The sequence below is a fragment of the Euprymna scolopes genome, chromosome 1 (assembly GCF_053919585.1).
Source record: "Euprymna scolopes isolate OS-2025 chromosome 1, ASM5391958v1, whole genome shotgun sequence".
Taxonomy (NCBI): domain Eukaryota; kingdom Metazoa; phylum Mollusca; class Cephalopoda; order Sepiida; family Sepiolidae; genus Euprymna; species Euprymna scolopes.
This window is the reverse complement of record NC_136482.1, coordinates 198458094-198476272: the sequence shown is the minus strand read 5'-3', so window position 1 is coordinate 198476272 and position 18179 is coordinate 198458094. Positions and strand designations below refer to the sequence as shown.

The 18179-nt window shown below is 36.5% G+C and overlaps 1 protein-coding gene and 1 long non-coding RNA gene across 3 annotated transcripts in view; one reads left to right on the top strand and one right to left on the bottom strand.

Annotated features, from left to right (window-relative positions):
- Nucleotides 1-7505: 7505 nt before the first annotated feature.
- Nucleotides 7506-18179, top strand: part of LOC145279214 (neuronal acetylcholine receptor subunit alpha-9-like) — a 75020-nt gene continuing 64346 nt past the window's right edge. Inside the window, exons 1-2 of one of the 2 annotated variants that reach the window (XM_080130707.1) lie at nucleotides 7506-7580; nucleotides 17612-17775. In XM_080130707.1, coding sequence (XP_079986833.1) covers nucleotides 7508-7580; nucleotides 17612-17775 — 237 coding nt within the window. In that variant the 5' untranslated portion in view covers nucleotides 7506-7507. Of the gene's footprint in view, nucleotides 7581-16834; nucleotides 16973-17611; nucleotides 17776-18179 lie in introns of those variants that run through there. The other variant, XM_080130708.1, reaches the window with a different exon arrangement.
- On the bottom strand, nucleotides 13223-16150 carry LOC145279240 (uncharacterized). Its single transcript, XR_013868397.1, has 2 exons — nucleotides 16061-16150; nucleotides 13223-14930 (listed from the first exon to the last, which is right to left on the bottom strand). It is a non-coding gene; the product is annotated as an uncharacterized LOC145279240 (long non-coding RNA).

The window sequence follows — 18179 nt, the reverse complement described above, 5'->3', positions numbered from 1 at the left end:
TCATGATCGAGAGAAGACTTTTTCATTAATTAGTACACCAAGCTGTTGATGAGAGCACCACTCACCAGTCACCACTCTTTTATCGGGGTTACTCCACTTACTCTTGATCGGTATCTTATAATACCGACTGTTTAGCAGGGGAGAAGGAATCAAGTATCATTTTTTGTATGTTTGGTAATACTTGAGGTAGGATTGAACCCCAGTCAGCAAGTCCATTAGCAAACACTAAAACCATTATGCGAAATGGTTCGGTTTGTAAGCTTTCTAAGTTACCTAAATATCGGTTCTGAGCAAAGCAGCCACCTTGTGAAGTCACTTGTTTACGTTAAGGACTAACTAAGATTGCTACTTTTCATATTATTTGAATTCTTCGGATTACTGTTCTCATCTTGAGTGTTATTTTCACAACGTTTCGGTTGATATAACACCCGACCCTTGCTTAAGGACCCATGCCACAGTGGTTACAGAACTTGGAAAATTTCAGTTACAAAAGTGACATTCTTCTGAAGGTTGAAGGTTCAGTCCTCAGTGTAGGCGATCGAAAATACAATTGCGAATTACTTAAAACCTCTATACAGTCATGGCTGACAGAACAAGAGCATGCTACCTCTTTGAAGTAAATAAATGATTCCATTCGAAATTCCATACAGATTCCTGAGTTCGACAGAAAGATTCCCGAGTTCGACAAGATACACCTGAAAAAAAAAAAGAAGTTGCTTTAACCGAAACATTGTAAAAATTACGCTCAATATGAGAACAGTAGTCCAAAAATCCTAATAACACGCAAACCAATCCTTATCTAAAAAATTTAGAAACGTAATTGCTATTTTTATTTGCCCATTGCTTCACTCCGAAATAAAATATATTACCTCTGAGACTTAAGAACCTATTCTGAATTATGGGTCAGATTTATAGGGTCATATTTATAAGGCCAGATTAATAGGGTCAGATTTATTGAGGAAGAAGGCATCCTATTATCTTGGGGCACACCATCTTGTCAGGAAAATCCACCCCAAATTTCTTTTACTCCTTAGTCAATCCCCTATTTCAACTTAGGAACTGAATTGTTTGTTTGTGACTCTCGAAATAATTCGGAAAATAGTCAGTAGTTCATACATTAGATGATTCTGTTTTCGACGCGACAATTGGTATAATGGTAAAAATGTTCGGTAATGGGCTGAGAGACCAGGGTTCAATTCTTGCTCGAGTCACACCAAAGACTTAATAAATCTAATTTTTATTACCTTGCTATAAATTCAACATTATCGGGGAAGATCAAGAGTAAATGGGAGTAATTATGGGAATGGAGTGGCGTCCTTCCATGCACCTTGGTGGAGTAGCCAATTAAAAAGCAATCCTCAAGTCGCCCCCGATTATAATCACCCACTTTTAATTCAGTCATTTTAATTTTCATTTTTCCTGTTTTTTTTTTTTTTTTTTTTTTTTTTTTTTTACTTTTGGGTGTTTCAGGTTTCCCATTTATCCATCAAAGATTGCATTTATTCCTTGTAAATAAAAATTATCAAATCATATTTTAAGTCGTTTATCCTATAGAGTAAATGTGGTATTTTGGTGATTGTAACTAATTTAGAGAATAGAAGACGTAGAAACCTCACTCTTCTTTTTATTCTCTTCATTTCTAATTCTTTCAATGTATTGCAAAAATGTACACAAAAAGAATAAATAAAAGTGTTCTAACTTGGAACAAGAAAGCAAATAGCAAGTCAAATAATTATTCAATGCTTGCAATTAAAATGAACTCAGAAAGAAATTTACAAAGAAAAAAAATCTATGATAAAAACAACAGTGGATACTTTTTGTATTTTTAAGTCATCAGATATGATAATAATTTCTCTGTAAAGAATTACATTATTCACTTAAAGTAAGTGTGAACATTGGCGAGGCATAATTTTTTGTCATTTTTGTTTAACTTTCTTTTTTCTTAACTAATCATTTTTTTACGAAATTATTTTAAAATATACTGAATGTCCCATTCGGCGTTGTCTGGAAGTCTTTTTTATTTTCATTTTTTGTTTGGTTCTATTTTTTGTCTATGTCGTTTTTTTTTTGTATACCAAATTATTTTCAAACAAACTTACTGTGCCTTTTCGATATTGTCCGGAATATTTTAGTTTCCTATTTTTTCTATTTTTTAAATTTTATTTTCTTTATCGTAACTAGCACAAGGAAATAGACGACGACGACGACGACGACGACGACGACGACGACGACGACGACGACGACGACATTAACAAAGAAAAAAAAAAGAAACACGTAAAAACCTATTTAGTTAAATAAATTCAATGTTAACAAACCGAGCGATTTCATTGGATTATTATCTCTGTTCATCCTCCAATAAAAATGACCGGTGAATATATCTAAGTGTGTATTATTAAAAAAATTATCGGATCGGATAAAATAAGCGATCGATAAAATCGATTAGGATTTCAATTTTTCTGGCAAAGAGCAAAAAGTGATAATTTTCGAAAATAACTAGTCAGAATCAAATATCGATTTGGCAGATTATCAAGGTCTGACTAAATTTTATGAAATAGATGCATTAATTAGTAACAAATGCAATAATGCACTCTTACTAGTAGTTATAATTGGTATTTGCTGCTGATAGCAAAGATGACAGTTATTATATGTAAATGTGCTGATGTTAAAAATACGGCGTGCTGCAGAAAATAGTCCAAGCAGGATAAAGTATATGATGAGAGAAATTCAATCGAATTACAATGTTTTTGTTTCTTAACAATATGGAGCAACACTAAAGAAAAGTAAATATCTATTCAGAATGAAATATTAATGACGGAAACTATTATTTAACTTCACCGACTTAACTTTATATATTCACTATAGTAATTTCAAATATAAATTTATTTATTACAATATTGCTTGATAATTAAATTATCAATTGACCAAAGTGTTGTCAGACTATAATTAATTGTTGTAGAGGTAATATTGTTTTAATCGCCATGGATAAAATCATTCCTCCTGAATACCTTCCAACTATTAATGAAGATTAAAATGACTGAATTGTTTATGCAGAAACTGAAATGCATTCTGGGGCACTGGATGTAAAAAAACTTCGGAAATTTTCAATCTTATAATATATGGTGATTTATTAAGACTTCAAAACTATTTTCTATTCAACAGTTTACTTGTTTTCATTACTGACTGTCTCACCCGGGGTTGTCTGGGAGTGTTTTTATTTTAATTTTTGTTTCGTTTTTGTTTTAATTATCTCGTTTTTTTTTTTAATACCAAGTTATTTTTAAACATACTAACTGTAGCTTCCCGTTATTACCAGGAATATTTTAATTCTTTTTTACATAGGAATCACCACTTATCAAGGCCAAGAGGACACTCGAGGATAAGGATTAAGGAGCGTACAGTAGACAATTGGACAATATAGTAATCGTTAGTAATGGAAATTCGGTAAATTTGTTAACATATGGAACGGCTCATCAAAAACTTGTTTACGTTAGACTTGAAGACAGTCATATTATAGCCAGCTGGAAAGCAGGAAAACGGAAGACAATTCCATAGGCATACAGTTCTAAGAAAGAAGCTTTGTTCATGGAATCTACGTTTAGGTTTAGGTACAGATAAAGAGTGGGGGGAATTATTGATAGTGTTTTCTGCTAGACGGGTGTTTCTTGTGAAAGTTTGGCGAGGGGGGAGCATAGTCGAGCACTTGCCATGAAACTAATGATAAAGCAGAGACAAACTCGCAACATCTCTTCTGTGCGATAGAGGTTGCAGGGAAGAGAAAAGGACATCCCCTACGAGGCTACAAAGTCTATTTTGAACTCGATCAAGGCAGGATAAGTCCTTTCTAGCAGATCCTGCCCAGATGTGGCAGCAGTACTCCATCCTTGGACGTACCTAGCTCTTATATAGATAGAGAATTGCATCAGCAGTGAGATATATATAGGATCGATAGAAGGATCCCATCATTTTTCCAGCGGCTTTGGCAACGGATTTAATGTATGTGTTCCATTTAAGATCAGGAGTAAAGGTCAAGTCCAGAAGCTTGTCAAAACATGAGACCCTCCCAAGACGAGAGCCATTCATTTTAATTGATGCCAGATGGGGATCAGAGCGTTGATGATGTAAAGATAAAAGCTTGGTTTTAGATGCATTAAAAGTAACAATCCACCTCTTTCCCCATTGTACCACTTGCTCAAGATCAGAGGAGAGAGAATCGGAGAGAACTTGGTCGTTTACAGTCTTAGATGTGCTACCACAGATAGTAGTGTCATCAGCATAAATATCTACGAATGATGTAAGGATGTGATTTGGAAGATCATTAATGTAGATCAGGAAAAGAGTTGGGCCCAGGATGGACACCTGAGGGACTCCAGCATTAATACTGTGAGCTTCTGATTTCTGCCCATCAACTACTACTCTTCTGAACCCATCAGAGAGAAAGACATTTCCAGCTATACCATAGATGGAGATCTTGTGAAGTAAGGCCTTTGATATGTCAAGAGAAATTACCCTAGAAAGGAAGCCTCTTGAAAAATTCGCTAATCCTATGAGATATAACTGTAAGCACATCTGCTGTAGATCTAGCAGAACAGAAACCATATTGCGTGTCACTAAGAAGGTTATTTTTCTGAGATGCTTGATTACTTCTCTATTTAACACAGATTCCAGCAACTTACTCATGACGCACAGGAGACTTCTTTAAATTTTAATTCTTTTTTTTTTATTTTGTTTTCTTGATCGTGATTAACACCAGAAAAAAAGGAATTAAAAAGAAAAAAAAACCCCGGAAAAACCTATACCTATTTAGTTAAATGCATTCAATGTTAACAAACCGGCCAGTTTCATTGGATTATCATCTCTGTAAAGTATCCAATAAAAATGACCGGTGAATATATGTAAATGTATATTACTGAAAGATTTATCTGATTGGATAAAATAGGTGATCGATAAAATTGATAGAGATTTCAATTTTTCTGGCAAAAAACACAGTGATAATTTTCGAAAAAGATTAAGTAGTCAGAATCAAATATCGATTTATCAAATTATTGTTATTCATGACGGAGACTATTTAGGTCCAACATTAAACATTTGACTAATTTTATATATTCGCTATAAGAAATTGGAAGTTAAAATTATTAATCAAACCATCGTGTTGTCAGACTATAATTAATCGTTGAAGAAGTAACATTGTTTTTTTAATACATTTTCACCCCAAACAAGGCACAGTGCCACTTTGATGTGGGGGGGGGGCTACTATCTGGGACATAAGTTGAAGGGATACTATGTAGGGAGTTGAGCAGCAAGATGTCTGTTCACATTACACTTGAACTTCTGCATGTCAGTACAATTGGGGAAGCAACAACCCGGAATGGAATTCCAAAGTCTAGCAGTTCTGGGGAAGAAACTATTCAAATAGAAGGCTTTCTTGCATCTATGGGTCTCTACTGTGTAGGGGTGGAATTTAGCTGCTTGTCAGGTTTGTCGGGACTATTTACGTCGAGGGGATACAAGGGCTTGTAGTTCGTCAGAGCATCCACCATTAAAATACTTGTAAAACAGGCAGAGGGATGCAGCATTTCGTCGTTATTTATAAAATTATTCGTTCTGAATATTTTCCAAATGTTAATCAAGATAAAAATAACTTTCTGGTTTGCGAAGAAACCGAAACGCATTCTGGTGGATTGGAAACAAAAAGCCCCGAAAAATTTCAATCTTTTAATAGTGACCATTTGCTAAGAATTTAAATTATCTTCTATTCGACAGTTCAATTGCGCCAAGTACCTTTCAAACCTTGAAGGGTCATTCAATATGTCCGACTATTAACAAAATATTAAAATGGCTACCTTGTTTATAAAGACATAGAAATGAGTTTTAGAGGATTTATTTTTGTAATCAAATTATATTTTTAATAGAATTGAATAGTAATTAACACAATTGTACTTTTCATCTCAATATTCGATTAATTGCAAAAAAAAAAAAAAAAAAAAAATTGACAAATAATGTACAGGTCACGTAGATGCGAGAAACACATTCAGACACGAAACATAATCGCAATTTTATTAATAGAGAGATGTACCTTACTATGATGCTAAGGTTTCAACCAAAGTTTTAACAAAGAATAACGCCTATTTGTTATATATTGAGCACCCTACGCCAGCAGCGATTAAGTTAACTAGAGTAAATTTTGACAAGGGTCACATTTAGTGCATGTCAGTATAACCTAGCTGTAAACGAAATCGTATCCAGAGACAGGTAACATAAAGACAATGCAGGGACAACAGAGGTCAAAACACGTTAGACAAAACAAAGTCGAACGAAGATGACGAATGACGCTACGTTTTTTGATGAGAGGAAACTAAAGTTCTTCCCGGGAAGCCATGCGAACGAGACACGACCAAATGATGCAGCAAACTCATTATCTCAAAGACTTCAAAGTTGAATTATTTTTATGCTTCCTCGTATATTTTTAAGCACTTATGATGTACACAGTTTTTTCCATTATTATTGAACTGCACTAGTCGATTAGAAGAAGGCGAGCAATGCAATGCTACATCGTATGGTCATCGTTTCCGTATTTTCAGATGGTTGAGCTGATTTTGTAACCCCAACTGGTTATAACAGCTTTTAATTACCGCATTCTTGTTTTCAAGTGATCAAATGTTCTCCATTGGACCTAAGTTTCTTCTGTGCCTAGAGAGAAGCCTTTAGAAATCGAATTCTCATTTCTATAGGGAAGGACCATTCTCTAGTCCTCAGCTCACTTCCTGAAATGTTGCTTGTACAAGGTGGAACGATAGAATTGTCGCCTTAAAGAAAACAACACTACAGCTTTATTTTAAAACTTTTATTGGAAAAATCAATTCAGGTAACTTGATTATGGGATAGAGTTGACATCTATTCAATGTAGCTGCCTTCAACCTCAATCATTGTCTTGATACAGGCCCGGAACTGGGATCATGACTTTTCCACAAGCGCCGGCGGGAGCTCGATGAATACTCAGCGAATGGTGTCAATCAGGCTGGCTTAAGTCTTGCGGGAGGTCATGTTGGTGATGTTCTCAACGTATGACCAAAGGGAGTAGTACAGCAGGTTCAGGTCGGGGGGAAGGGGAGGCAGTGATAAAAGGGTACAAACCCGTAGCACCCCTTCTGAAGCCAAGCCCGGGTCTCTTTGGACGTGTGAGTCGGCGCCAAGTCCTTATGTCACACCCAACGGCCATCTGATTGCACCAGTGGATCACTAAACTGTTCAGCACATCCAGGTACACGTTGGTGGACTTTCAAGTCGACTTCGAAGATGTGAGGTGCCATGATGTAGTCGATACAGGTGAAACCACACCAAAGACCATAACTGAGAGATGTGCCCTCAATTGTTGAACCGTCCGTATTTTTTAAAATTTAGTTTATTGACTTATTTTATTAGTTTATTTATTTAATAAAACAAATCGTTGCATTTACTTTCACTTATTCTGTCTGATTAAAATGCTTTCTTCTAATTTTAGATTTAAAAAATGTCGACGTCCTGGCTGATTCTATTTTCGGCCATTTTCGTGTGGACATTATCCAGCTCGGTAACTGGTCACAGTAAGTTGATTACATTCTTAAAACATAAATTCATTAATTTTTCTAATATGCCTCACAGGAATCTGTATTTGTTCACTATCTATAGCCCCCCCCCAAAAAAAATAAAAAAAAACTCACGTACAAGAGATCTACATCAGGTGTTCTCAACCATAATTTGATTGCAGACACTTGGTAGATATTTTATTCTTTACGGACCTTATATATGCATATAAAGGCTGTTAACGTTACAAAGTTCTTTTTTGCCCATATTTATTAAACAAATGAAACAATACACATCACCCAAACGTATATACAAGAGTATCACCAGATTCAAAATATCTTATATTTATTCAATGTAACCACCTTGTGCATCAATAACCTGCTGCAAACGTGAACGTTTTACACGAGTCACGAATGATTTTTTGTAGGATTTTAACGAATTCCTCACTTAATTTCTTCTTCAGAACCTCCAAATTGTTGGAAGCCGAGACGTTACTCTCCAAAATAAACCAAATCTATCGATCTCACCAGTTGATTGGAAACGTTTTAGTGTTCTCCACGCAAACATTCATTTCACATTTACGTTCTTCGCAATGTCTTCTGCAGACATTCTTGATTTGAATAGGTTTGCAATGGCAATTTGTTTCGGTAAATACTGGGGCATATTGTCAAAAGTATTTTTCAAATTAAACTTTATCCATATACAACTGAAAAAATGATAAAAATTCATGAAGATTTATTAAATATAGATAATAATAGAAAGTTGTAACCCTAAATATCGAACAACTTGTATATTTTGAAAATACAAATATGTTTTCCAAATCCAAATCCAAAATTTAAAAAATCAATAAACACGAACGCATCTCATCTTTAACCAAACAAAATAATTATGCACTTTTTTCATCCCATGCCCACATTAAAGTTTTATAAAAACACGTGGTTTCATGTTTATTCCAGTTGGAAATAGTTGTACTATACGAAACGGTTTGTTATTGTCAAATTTCAATCTTAAGAATGAAGACAAACATGAAAGTAAAAAGACGACTGAACACATGGAAACTGGAATGCAATGTTGAGAGTCTAATATGGGATTTCCCAGCGAAGTCCGTACCGCCCACCAGGGTTAGGGTTAGGGTTAGGGTTAGGTTCTGTGTTTTATAAACACAGAAGTTTCCCTTCGGTATACGCCAATAAGACTTGTGTTGCCAACAAGAAAAGAGTTAATTATATAATCTTCCTTCTACGAGATGGCAATAATTGTTGGAAAACGTTCAAGGACAAAGAAACACGAATAAGACTTAACAAAAAAAAAAAAAAAACAAACAAACAAACAAACAAAAAAAGAAAGACCCAAAAAGCAAAACAACAAAACAACAACGAAAAAACAAACAAACACCCTCTGGTGTTGGATCGTCTGGTCGGTGATGTTGATGTGGTTTTAAGTGTAAGTGTGATCAACCAACTGGAGGGGGGGCACTGCGTTGAGGGGGGGGGGAAGTAACTTTCGGACGCCTCGGCGCAGTAGGAATGGCAGGAGTGGAAGATGTTAGAAACATCAGAACCGGGGGCTTGCTGCATCGAGGACGAGGATTTCCTGACGAGGTTCGATGGCGAGAGGTGGACGGAGGAATGGAAATGGATCTCCAGGCCTCCGGAAATACGAAACAAAGTAAGCTACTACGAGGAGAAATAAGAAGAGGATTCGAGGAAGAAGTGGAGAGGTGGATAGAAGAGGGAATTCTGAAACCGTGGACAGGGGAAGAAAAAGGAGTTCTACCATTAATGTCGGTTGTTCAACCCACCAAGAACAAAGTTAGACCGGTACTGGATTTCAGAGAATTAAACACATGCGTAGCCTGCCACACTAGTGTTAGCCTTAGGTCGTGGGCCCCTTGATTTCTGAGAACTTCAACTGAAGTAAAATAAAACAAAGAAAGGAGGATTGACGTATGTGAAGAGGTTATGAGAAAATGGAGGAGGATGGAGCGGGCCACTAAGATTGTCGACCTGAAGTCAGTTTATCTCCACATCTATGTAGATAAAAAAACTCTGGCAACATCAATTGGTCCGGTACAAGGGGAAGATGTATTGCCTGACGAGGTTAGGCTCTGGGCTGAGCTCAGCCCCCAAAATTATGACTGCCGTGCTGAAGAAGGTGCTGAGTAAAGACTGTACAGTGGACAAGTCCAATAGTTTGTACATTGACGACATTCTCGTGGAGGAAGCAGAGGTGATAGCGAAGAAAGTGAGAGGCCATGTCGAGAGGTATGGATTGACTGCAAAACCGGCGGAGTCCCTTGATGGAGGAACAGCGTTGGGGTTGAAAGTATGCCAAGATGGTAAAGGAAGCCTTGTCTTTAGACGAGGGAATGCAATATCCGAAGTCGGAACTGACATATCCAAAACGAGAACTCTTCTCGGTCTGCGGGAAACTGGAGGGACACTATCCTATTGCCGGATGGCTCAGAATAGCGTGCAGCTTTATTAAACGACAAACGGGCACTGACGGCTAGGAGGGCCATGTGACGAAGGAGGTCATGAACATGCTACAAGAAATCATCGCGAGAGTGACGAAAGAAAACCCAGTGAAGAGGGAATGGTACGTCAGCGGCGGAGACGCGAGGGTGATTTGGTGCGATGCCGGCAGCCTAGCATTGGGCGTCGTATTAGAGATGGGAGGTGTAACTGTTGAAGATGCGGTGTGGCTAAGAAAGAAAAACCACTATTCCCATATCAACGTAGCCGAACTGGCGGCCGCTATGAAAGGAATCAATCTGGCCCTGAAGTGGGGATTGAAAATAATTGAAATCAAATCCGATTCGCAACGGTAGTTTCATGGATCAGGTCGGCAGTGACTGGCGAAAAGAGAGTAAGGACCAGAGGTGCTGCAAAAATGCTGATCAAGCGCAGGTTTGGAGCACTCGCAGATTTGATAGCGGAATTCCAATTGAGGGTATCTGTAGTGCTGATCCCATCGGAAAAGAACAAGGCGGATTCGATGACACGGGCAAAGAAGGCCTAGCTGCAAGAGGAAAAGGCAGTTGCCTCGGTATACTGTGCAGGGGATGAAGTTAAAAAGTTACATGAAATGCACCACTTTGGTCTAGAACAGACGTTATTCCTGGTAAGAGAGGTTTACCCGGAAACTACCGAGGAGGAGGCCAGGGAGGTAGTGGAGCACTGTCATGAGTGCCAATCGATAGACTCCGGACCGTCCAGACATGAAGCAGGAGAGTTACACGTTGCAGAGGACTGGAAGTGATTAGCCATTGATGTGACTCATTATCGCCATAAGCTGTATCTGTCGATGGTCGACTGTGGACCGGGGAAGTTTGCCATCTGGACAGAGATCAGAGCAGAAGCTGCATGGGTGATCGGAGGGGTCACCGAAGAAATATTTTTGGAGAGAGGGCCAGTTGAGGAACTGTTAATGGACAATGGCCCCGCTTTCCGATCAGAAGCCTTTAAAGGGGTGTGTGATAAGTGGGGAGTAAGGCAATTTTTTAGGGCAGCGTATCGGCCGAGTGGCAATGGAATAGTGGAGAGGAATCATCGCACCATCAAGGCTGCTGCAGAAAAAAGCAACATTTCACCCATGGAGGGGGTGTTTTGGTATAACATCTCACCGAAAACCAGACAAGATGAGACAACTGTGCCTCATAGAGCCATCTTCGCATATAAGTGGCGGCATCCGTGCAACAAAACGGTAGGAATTGAGGGCGAAGAAGCTACCATTAAAGTAGGTGAGGAGGTGTGGGTGAAGCCCACCAATGCAAAATTTACCACTCGCTGGGGGAGGGGGATCGTAACGGGAATGCAGTCGAAGAAAACGTGACGGTGAATGGCGTTCCCCGTCATATCCTAGACCTGCGTTGTGTAAACCTGCCGGTGTGCAGTGATGGCAGTGAAGAGGAGGAAGTCAAGATCCATCAAGAAGCTAACGATGCACCCCAATTCGACTTAGCCCCACATTGTGGTTCTTTACAACTGGACGAGAATGTCTGTAGTGAATCTGAAAACATCAACCTCCAAGAAGTTGTCCACCAGAGGCCTCAACGTGAGAAAAGGAGGTCTGCTTGGATGAAGGATTATGAAGTGTCTTATTGATCTCGAAGATCAGGGGGCGTGTGGCGTATAAGCGAAAGGGGGGGGGGTGAGGAAAAGACGTACCGGGCATATCTGCATCGCTCTTTTGGAAAGAAGAAGAAAAGGATGGCTAGCTCATTTATATACACGAAGGGCATCTTGGGAAGGCAGAGCATGATGGGAGAAGCTATTTTTTCCTGTCTCTTCCTAGATATAAAAGCTGGGGAAAATTCCCTGGAAGGCACATAAAGAAAAGAGTCGTGAAAATCTTCTCTTAAAGTATTTCGTGTTGCTGACGTTCAGATTGTGCGGTGTGACATTGGAGGCGAGAGGTCAGGTGTGGTCGATTGGAAAAGAAGAGGGCAGAAACGTGCTGTTGTCGAGCGAGTTCCCGAACCTCAGAACCGAATCCTGATTGTAATCATTAGACAAAACAACAAAACAAAACAAACAAACAAACAAAAAATAAAAAAAACAAAACAAAAAACCAACAACAACCAAACAACAACAAAAACAAAGCAAAACAAAAACAATACGCATTTATTAATGCTTAAAAATAAAACAGAACACAACGATGTCTATGCACTTCGGAGAAGTTGGTTAGTGAGTCTTTCGCAGCACACGATTGGTAATAATAGCATTATTTTTATTTTTATATTTTTTATGAAAACATGAATTATTTTTATTTTTATATTTTTTATGAAAACATGAAGAATTAAATTTTAATGATGAAAGCGTTTCCCTTCTTATTGTTGTTATTTTTTTAAAACTGGACGTACCTTATGTTTATCGTCAAGGATGGCTCGTTTCTGACACATGTGGTGGGGTTGAATTAATGAAGGAAATAATGGCGTCCTCTTTTGAAGCTTCAGTTTGCGCTATTCCCTTTTCACCGAAAAGATGAACTCTTAATTAAATTTGCCCTTCCCACGATTTAGGAGTGGCAGGCTCGCTTTTTAGTGAAAAGCGAAATTCACTGCTATGTTGGCAGGAATCTCCATCTGTGTTTTCTCGGCTTCCTGCTCGACCCCCCCCAAAAAAAACAAGAAACAAACAAACAAAAACAAAACAAAACAAAAACTATTGCAACGTTTTTTTAACAATTTTCTTCCTTCCTTCCCTCACAATGACTCTTCTTCCTAGCAACAGGTTTCTTGTAATTTGATTGGTCGTCGTCGTTTGAGGGCCTAACGAGATGCCTCCCACTCGGGGACACATTTCTGTCCCTTATTTTAGACTGGCTTAAATTAAGAAAACATGTGCTAGCAAGTCTCTGCTATATTTTTTAAATTACGTCTGTGAGGCAGAATATGTGGATATAACAGGGGCGTTACAAGACTTCAGGTGGGTGATGGTCAAAAGATCATCAGACATGTTAAACTCAGAGCCCCTCGGAGCCACAAGAATCAGTTTGTGTTGGCACCCCTACAATATTAATCAAAGTGGTTAAATAAAAATCATTGCTGAATATGTTTCTTTTACCGGTAATTTAGAAACATGCAATAGTTTAGCCATATTCAAGAATGCAAGTTAAAAGTACTTGCAGTTTTACAAAAGAATATAACAAAGGAAATAAGCATGACATATAAATCTGTTCTTTATTTCGATATGACGAAAATTTAAAAAGAAACATACACAGCCAACATGGATTTGAATGCAACAAATGCAATGCACATAAATTATAATAATTCAAAATGAACATTTATTATCAAGTACTCAAACATGTTTCGTGTTTTGTCCTGAGGTTTGACACCTCTTGTTCTTGACAAGCTTTGGTATGTCTGGCTGAAGTTTCTGTGTATTTCCAAGCTTTACAAGAGAAGATAAGTGTTTGTCAGTCAACCTAGTTCTCTGAGAAGTCTTTATTAATTTCATGAAGGAAAATAATTGTTCGCACAAATAGGTGGAACTAAACATTGCCACAATCCGTGTGACAAACTTTCTGAAATTTATAAACCTAAAAGTATGAAAAGAAATCGGGTATTCCCACTTTAAAATACTTTGCTCTGAGTAAAGAATCTAACTGCATTTCTAACAGTTCCATTTGTGGGCTTTCGTCTGCCTTAGTAACATCAAAAGTAAACGGCGCTGTAAATAATGCAAACACTTGCTCAAAATATGAGCAATGACGAAATCGTTTTTGAAACTCCTTTGACAATGATTTCAGGTGATTGTCATACTTAGCAAAACTTAGTACTGACTTAGTATTAGTACTAATTTTTAGCTCTTTTTTTGCACGTAGGAAAATGAATTATATTTTCATTTGAGACTTGTGACTTCCATAATCTCAACTTTGTAATGAAGCATTTGACGGCATCATACAACTGAGTGATGAGCTTGTTTTTATCTTGTAATTTCAAATTGAGATCGTTTAATTGTGCTGTAATGTCCACGGCAAAAACCAGATCCTGGAGCCAACTTTCATCTTTCATTTCATCAGTTTTTCCACTTTCATCTAAAAAAAAAGAAGATTATTTCTTGTCTTAACAAATAAAATCTTTTCAACACTTTGTGACATGACAACCAGCGTACACCTGTGTAGAATGGAACATTGGTGAACTGATTATCCATATCTTCTAACAACTGGTTGAATTGACGTTGGTTGAGAGAACGGTTTCTGATATAGTTCACTATCTTTATGACTAAACTCATCACATGATCCAATTTTAAAATCTTTGAACACAAATTTTGTTGATGAATAATACATTGGAAATGTGGAAATGATAAATCCGGATGTAAATTCTTTATTTTTGTTTGTAACTTGGCAGCAACACCATTATGTCTGCCAACCATATTCGCTGCATCGTCAGTAGACAAGCATACAAGCTTGCTCAAATCCAAATCAAATTCATGTAGAACCCGTTCAACGTTCTTAAAGACGTCCTGGCTTGTTGTAGTGTCATGCACAGGGATTAGTTCAATCAGTTCTTCATAAATGTTACATTTATTTTCACAGGCCCTGATCAAGACCGCAAGCTGTGCTATCTCAGTGATATTGACACTCTCATCAATTACAATTGAAAACTGTTCAAATCTTAATGATTCAGCTTTCAACTGTTGCTTTGAAACACGCATTTATTGTAAACAGATGATTCGTTTCATAATGTCTTTGCAGGTTATACGCCTTCGGCGTAGAAATATGGTTATTACAAATTAAACAATGTATATTTCCATTCACTTCTGTGCAAAAATACTGTAGTTCCCATTTTTCTTGAAACACTCGCCCTTCTTCATTTACCTTTTTTAGTCGCAGAATCACTAGCCATTTTAAAAACGATGTGCAATCTGGAAAATTAAAAAGTCAAAATATAATCAAACACAAAAAAAAATAAAATATCAATATAAGCAGTTATCACAAAGGAACCTGACCTCTGCACAGTATTAGCCGATTCATATTTTTAGTTATAAAAGTCAATTTTAATAGAAAGTACACAATAGTACAAAAGCAATATAGATATAGGGTCCAAATACAGAATAAGAGGTGTGTTCGAAGAATAGTTCAAATTTCTCATCTATCTTTGCTTTGGCAAAGTTATTCTTTACATTGAAACAATCAAGCAGAGGTTTAGAACGTCACGGGCACAACATTTTTTCGATTTATCACTTGATGAAGACAATTTGCTTATCGACAGAATTATTGAAAATAGAAGAAGGTAAAAACTGAAAAGGAAAGGAAAAAGAGAAATACAGTGACAGTGTGACAAGTGGGTAAGAGAGAGAAGCTGGAAAAGCTTAAAAGTCCAAGAAACGAAAATGTGAATCCAAATAACGATGTGAAGAAATTGAAAGTAAAAAAAAAAAAAAAAAAAAAAGAAGCTATTTTTTTCTTTGAGACCCATTGAAGGTAATTTACAGGTGATAAAGCAAAAAGTTTGTCCCTTCGAAAAATTGAATTTTCTGTTGGTTGTGGGTTTTGCAAAATTATTTTTTTGTCAGTTTTCATGGGTGCGAGTCGAAAAAAGATAAAACAAATCTAACAAAACCAATGTAACGAAATAACTTTTTATTAACTTTCAATAAAAACGAATTTAAAATTTAAAAACAAAAGAAAAAAATTAAAACTAAAATAAATGCAATGAATTAAAAATATAAAAACAATTAGAATTTTGAATTGAAAAAAAAAATAATATTGTGAATGGAATTGCTTTCTTTACTGTCGTTGTTGCTGCTATTTCTCTGATTAATGCCTAAAATATTTATTAATAAAAAATGAATTCAACTTTGTGAACAGAAACCATTTATAATTTTAATTGCAACAAAACTTAATTTTACAAAACTCACAACTAGCAGAAGATTTAATTTTTCGAAGGGACAAGTTTTTGTCTTATCACTGGTAATTTAGCTTTAGTGGGCCCTCAGAGAAATAAATACCAAAAAAAAAAAAAAAAAAAGAAAGAAAGAAAAGACAGACGTACACCGTCGGCGCAGAACGTCGAGGTGGGAGTGGACGCTGGGACAGCATGTTGGCGTGCAGGAGAAAAGGAAATGAATGACACCCCGGAAGTCGGTGTAGGCTAAGAAAGGAACCCTGCATAAGAAAGGGAAACTAAGGGAAGTAATGCGAAGTCGTGACAGTTGTGCTTGTGACGTTGTAAGCTTCCGATATGTGGGCTCAGTATCAAAAAAGACTTTCCGAAAGCGAGGATAGATAAGAAATTTTGACTACTTTTCGAATTCACATCTTATTGTGATCTTTTCGTTTTTCTCCTTGATTTTTCCAAGTTGCTTAAAATTGTCTGTGGGGTTGCAATTCTGCTTCTTGTGGGCCGGGCCGCATGTTTGACATGCCTGCTCTAGGGGGCAGTGAAAAACTGAGAGTTTATAGTAACATTACTAGGCGTTGCTCGACATATTGTTTCAACCATGAAAAGCATTTCACATTTCATATGTATTCACAGATGATAATCTAATGAGTCGATGGTGGACACTTACAACAACAACTGAATGATGACATTAAGAAATGATTTCAAGATTTAATTGAACTAAAAATTCCTTTACGTGTAAAGTAGAACAAGAATTGAATTACAATGTGACGGAGAATTGAAGATAATCGTTGAAAAAACCACGAATTAAATATGGTTATATTGCAGTGTTAAGTTTGCACAATTATGGAAATGATGTGAAGCTATATTTTGATTGCCTTCCAATCATCACATTTAGTGGAGAAAGGATTTAGCGCTGCAAACAATATTTTAACCAAAAACAGAAACCGAATGGATGTAGAGACACCTGGTGATCTAAGACTTTTTCTATCAAATATGGAACCAAATATTCCAAAATTTGTTGTGGATCATCAAAAACAATATGCACAATGATTGGTGATTCCTGTGATTATTATTTTGATTTTTATTGATTATTGTATTAGCAATTTTTATTGATTATTGCATTAGCAATTTTTATTAATTATTGTATTAGCAATTTTTATTGATTATTGTATTAGCAATTTTTATTGATTATTGTATTAGCAATTTTTATTGATTATTGTATTAGCAATTTTTATTGATTATTGTATTAGCATTTTTATTGATTATTGTATTAGCAATTTTTATTGATTATTGATTGGAAATTTTTATTGATTATTGTATTAACAATGTTTATTGATTATTGTATTAGTAATTTTTATTGATTATTGTATTAGCAATTTTTATTGATTATTGATTGGAAATTTTTATTGATTTATAGTTGTTACTGTTTCTATTTGATCGACATTGCATAATTTTGTCGAATAAACTATCATGAATATTCAATGATTTATTTTCACCTCAATTATGTCCTGCCATTACTACTACTACCATTATCATGTAAGGATGCATGGGGGGAGGTGGGCGGTAGTAGGTATATGAGTAATTTAGGAGAGCGTTTTCCATAAAAGGTTGGGAAACCCTGGTCTAATCCACACAAAGAAAAGTGGAAAACCCAATAAAACAAAAACAAAAAAAAAAAACGTTGTTTTCTTTTCATTGCAGTGGAAAGCAAATTGATTGACGATTTACTCAAAAGATATTCGAAATATGCGCGTCCCGTTCGCAACAGCACTGACATTGTTAACATAAAATACGATCTGACGTATGAAATGATTGACTTGGATGAGGTTAAAAACACTCAGACGTTAATTGCCTTCGAGTTAATGGTGAGTATTGATCAACTTCTAATATATGATATCAATAAGAATGAGAAAAAGACGTAAAAATATTGTAAAAAATTTGAAAGCTTTCATTTGTCTATATTCTTTAGCCTCGTCTGAGTGAAAAGGCATGATGTTAGGAGTATGTTTGTGTATATGCGTGTATATGTGTATGTGTGTCTGCGTGTATGCGTGTGTATGTGTGCTTGTGTGTATGCGTATGTATGTAGATGTATGTGTGAATGTGTGTATGCGTGTATGTGTTTACGTGTATATGTTTGCGTGTATGTGTGTGTTTATGTGTATGTATATGTATTTTCGTGTGTGTGTTTATATGTATTTGCGTGTGTTTATGTGTATGCGTATATTTGTGTGTATGTGTTTGCACGTGTGTGGGTGCGTGGATCTGA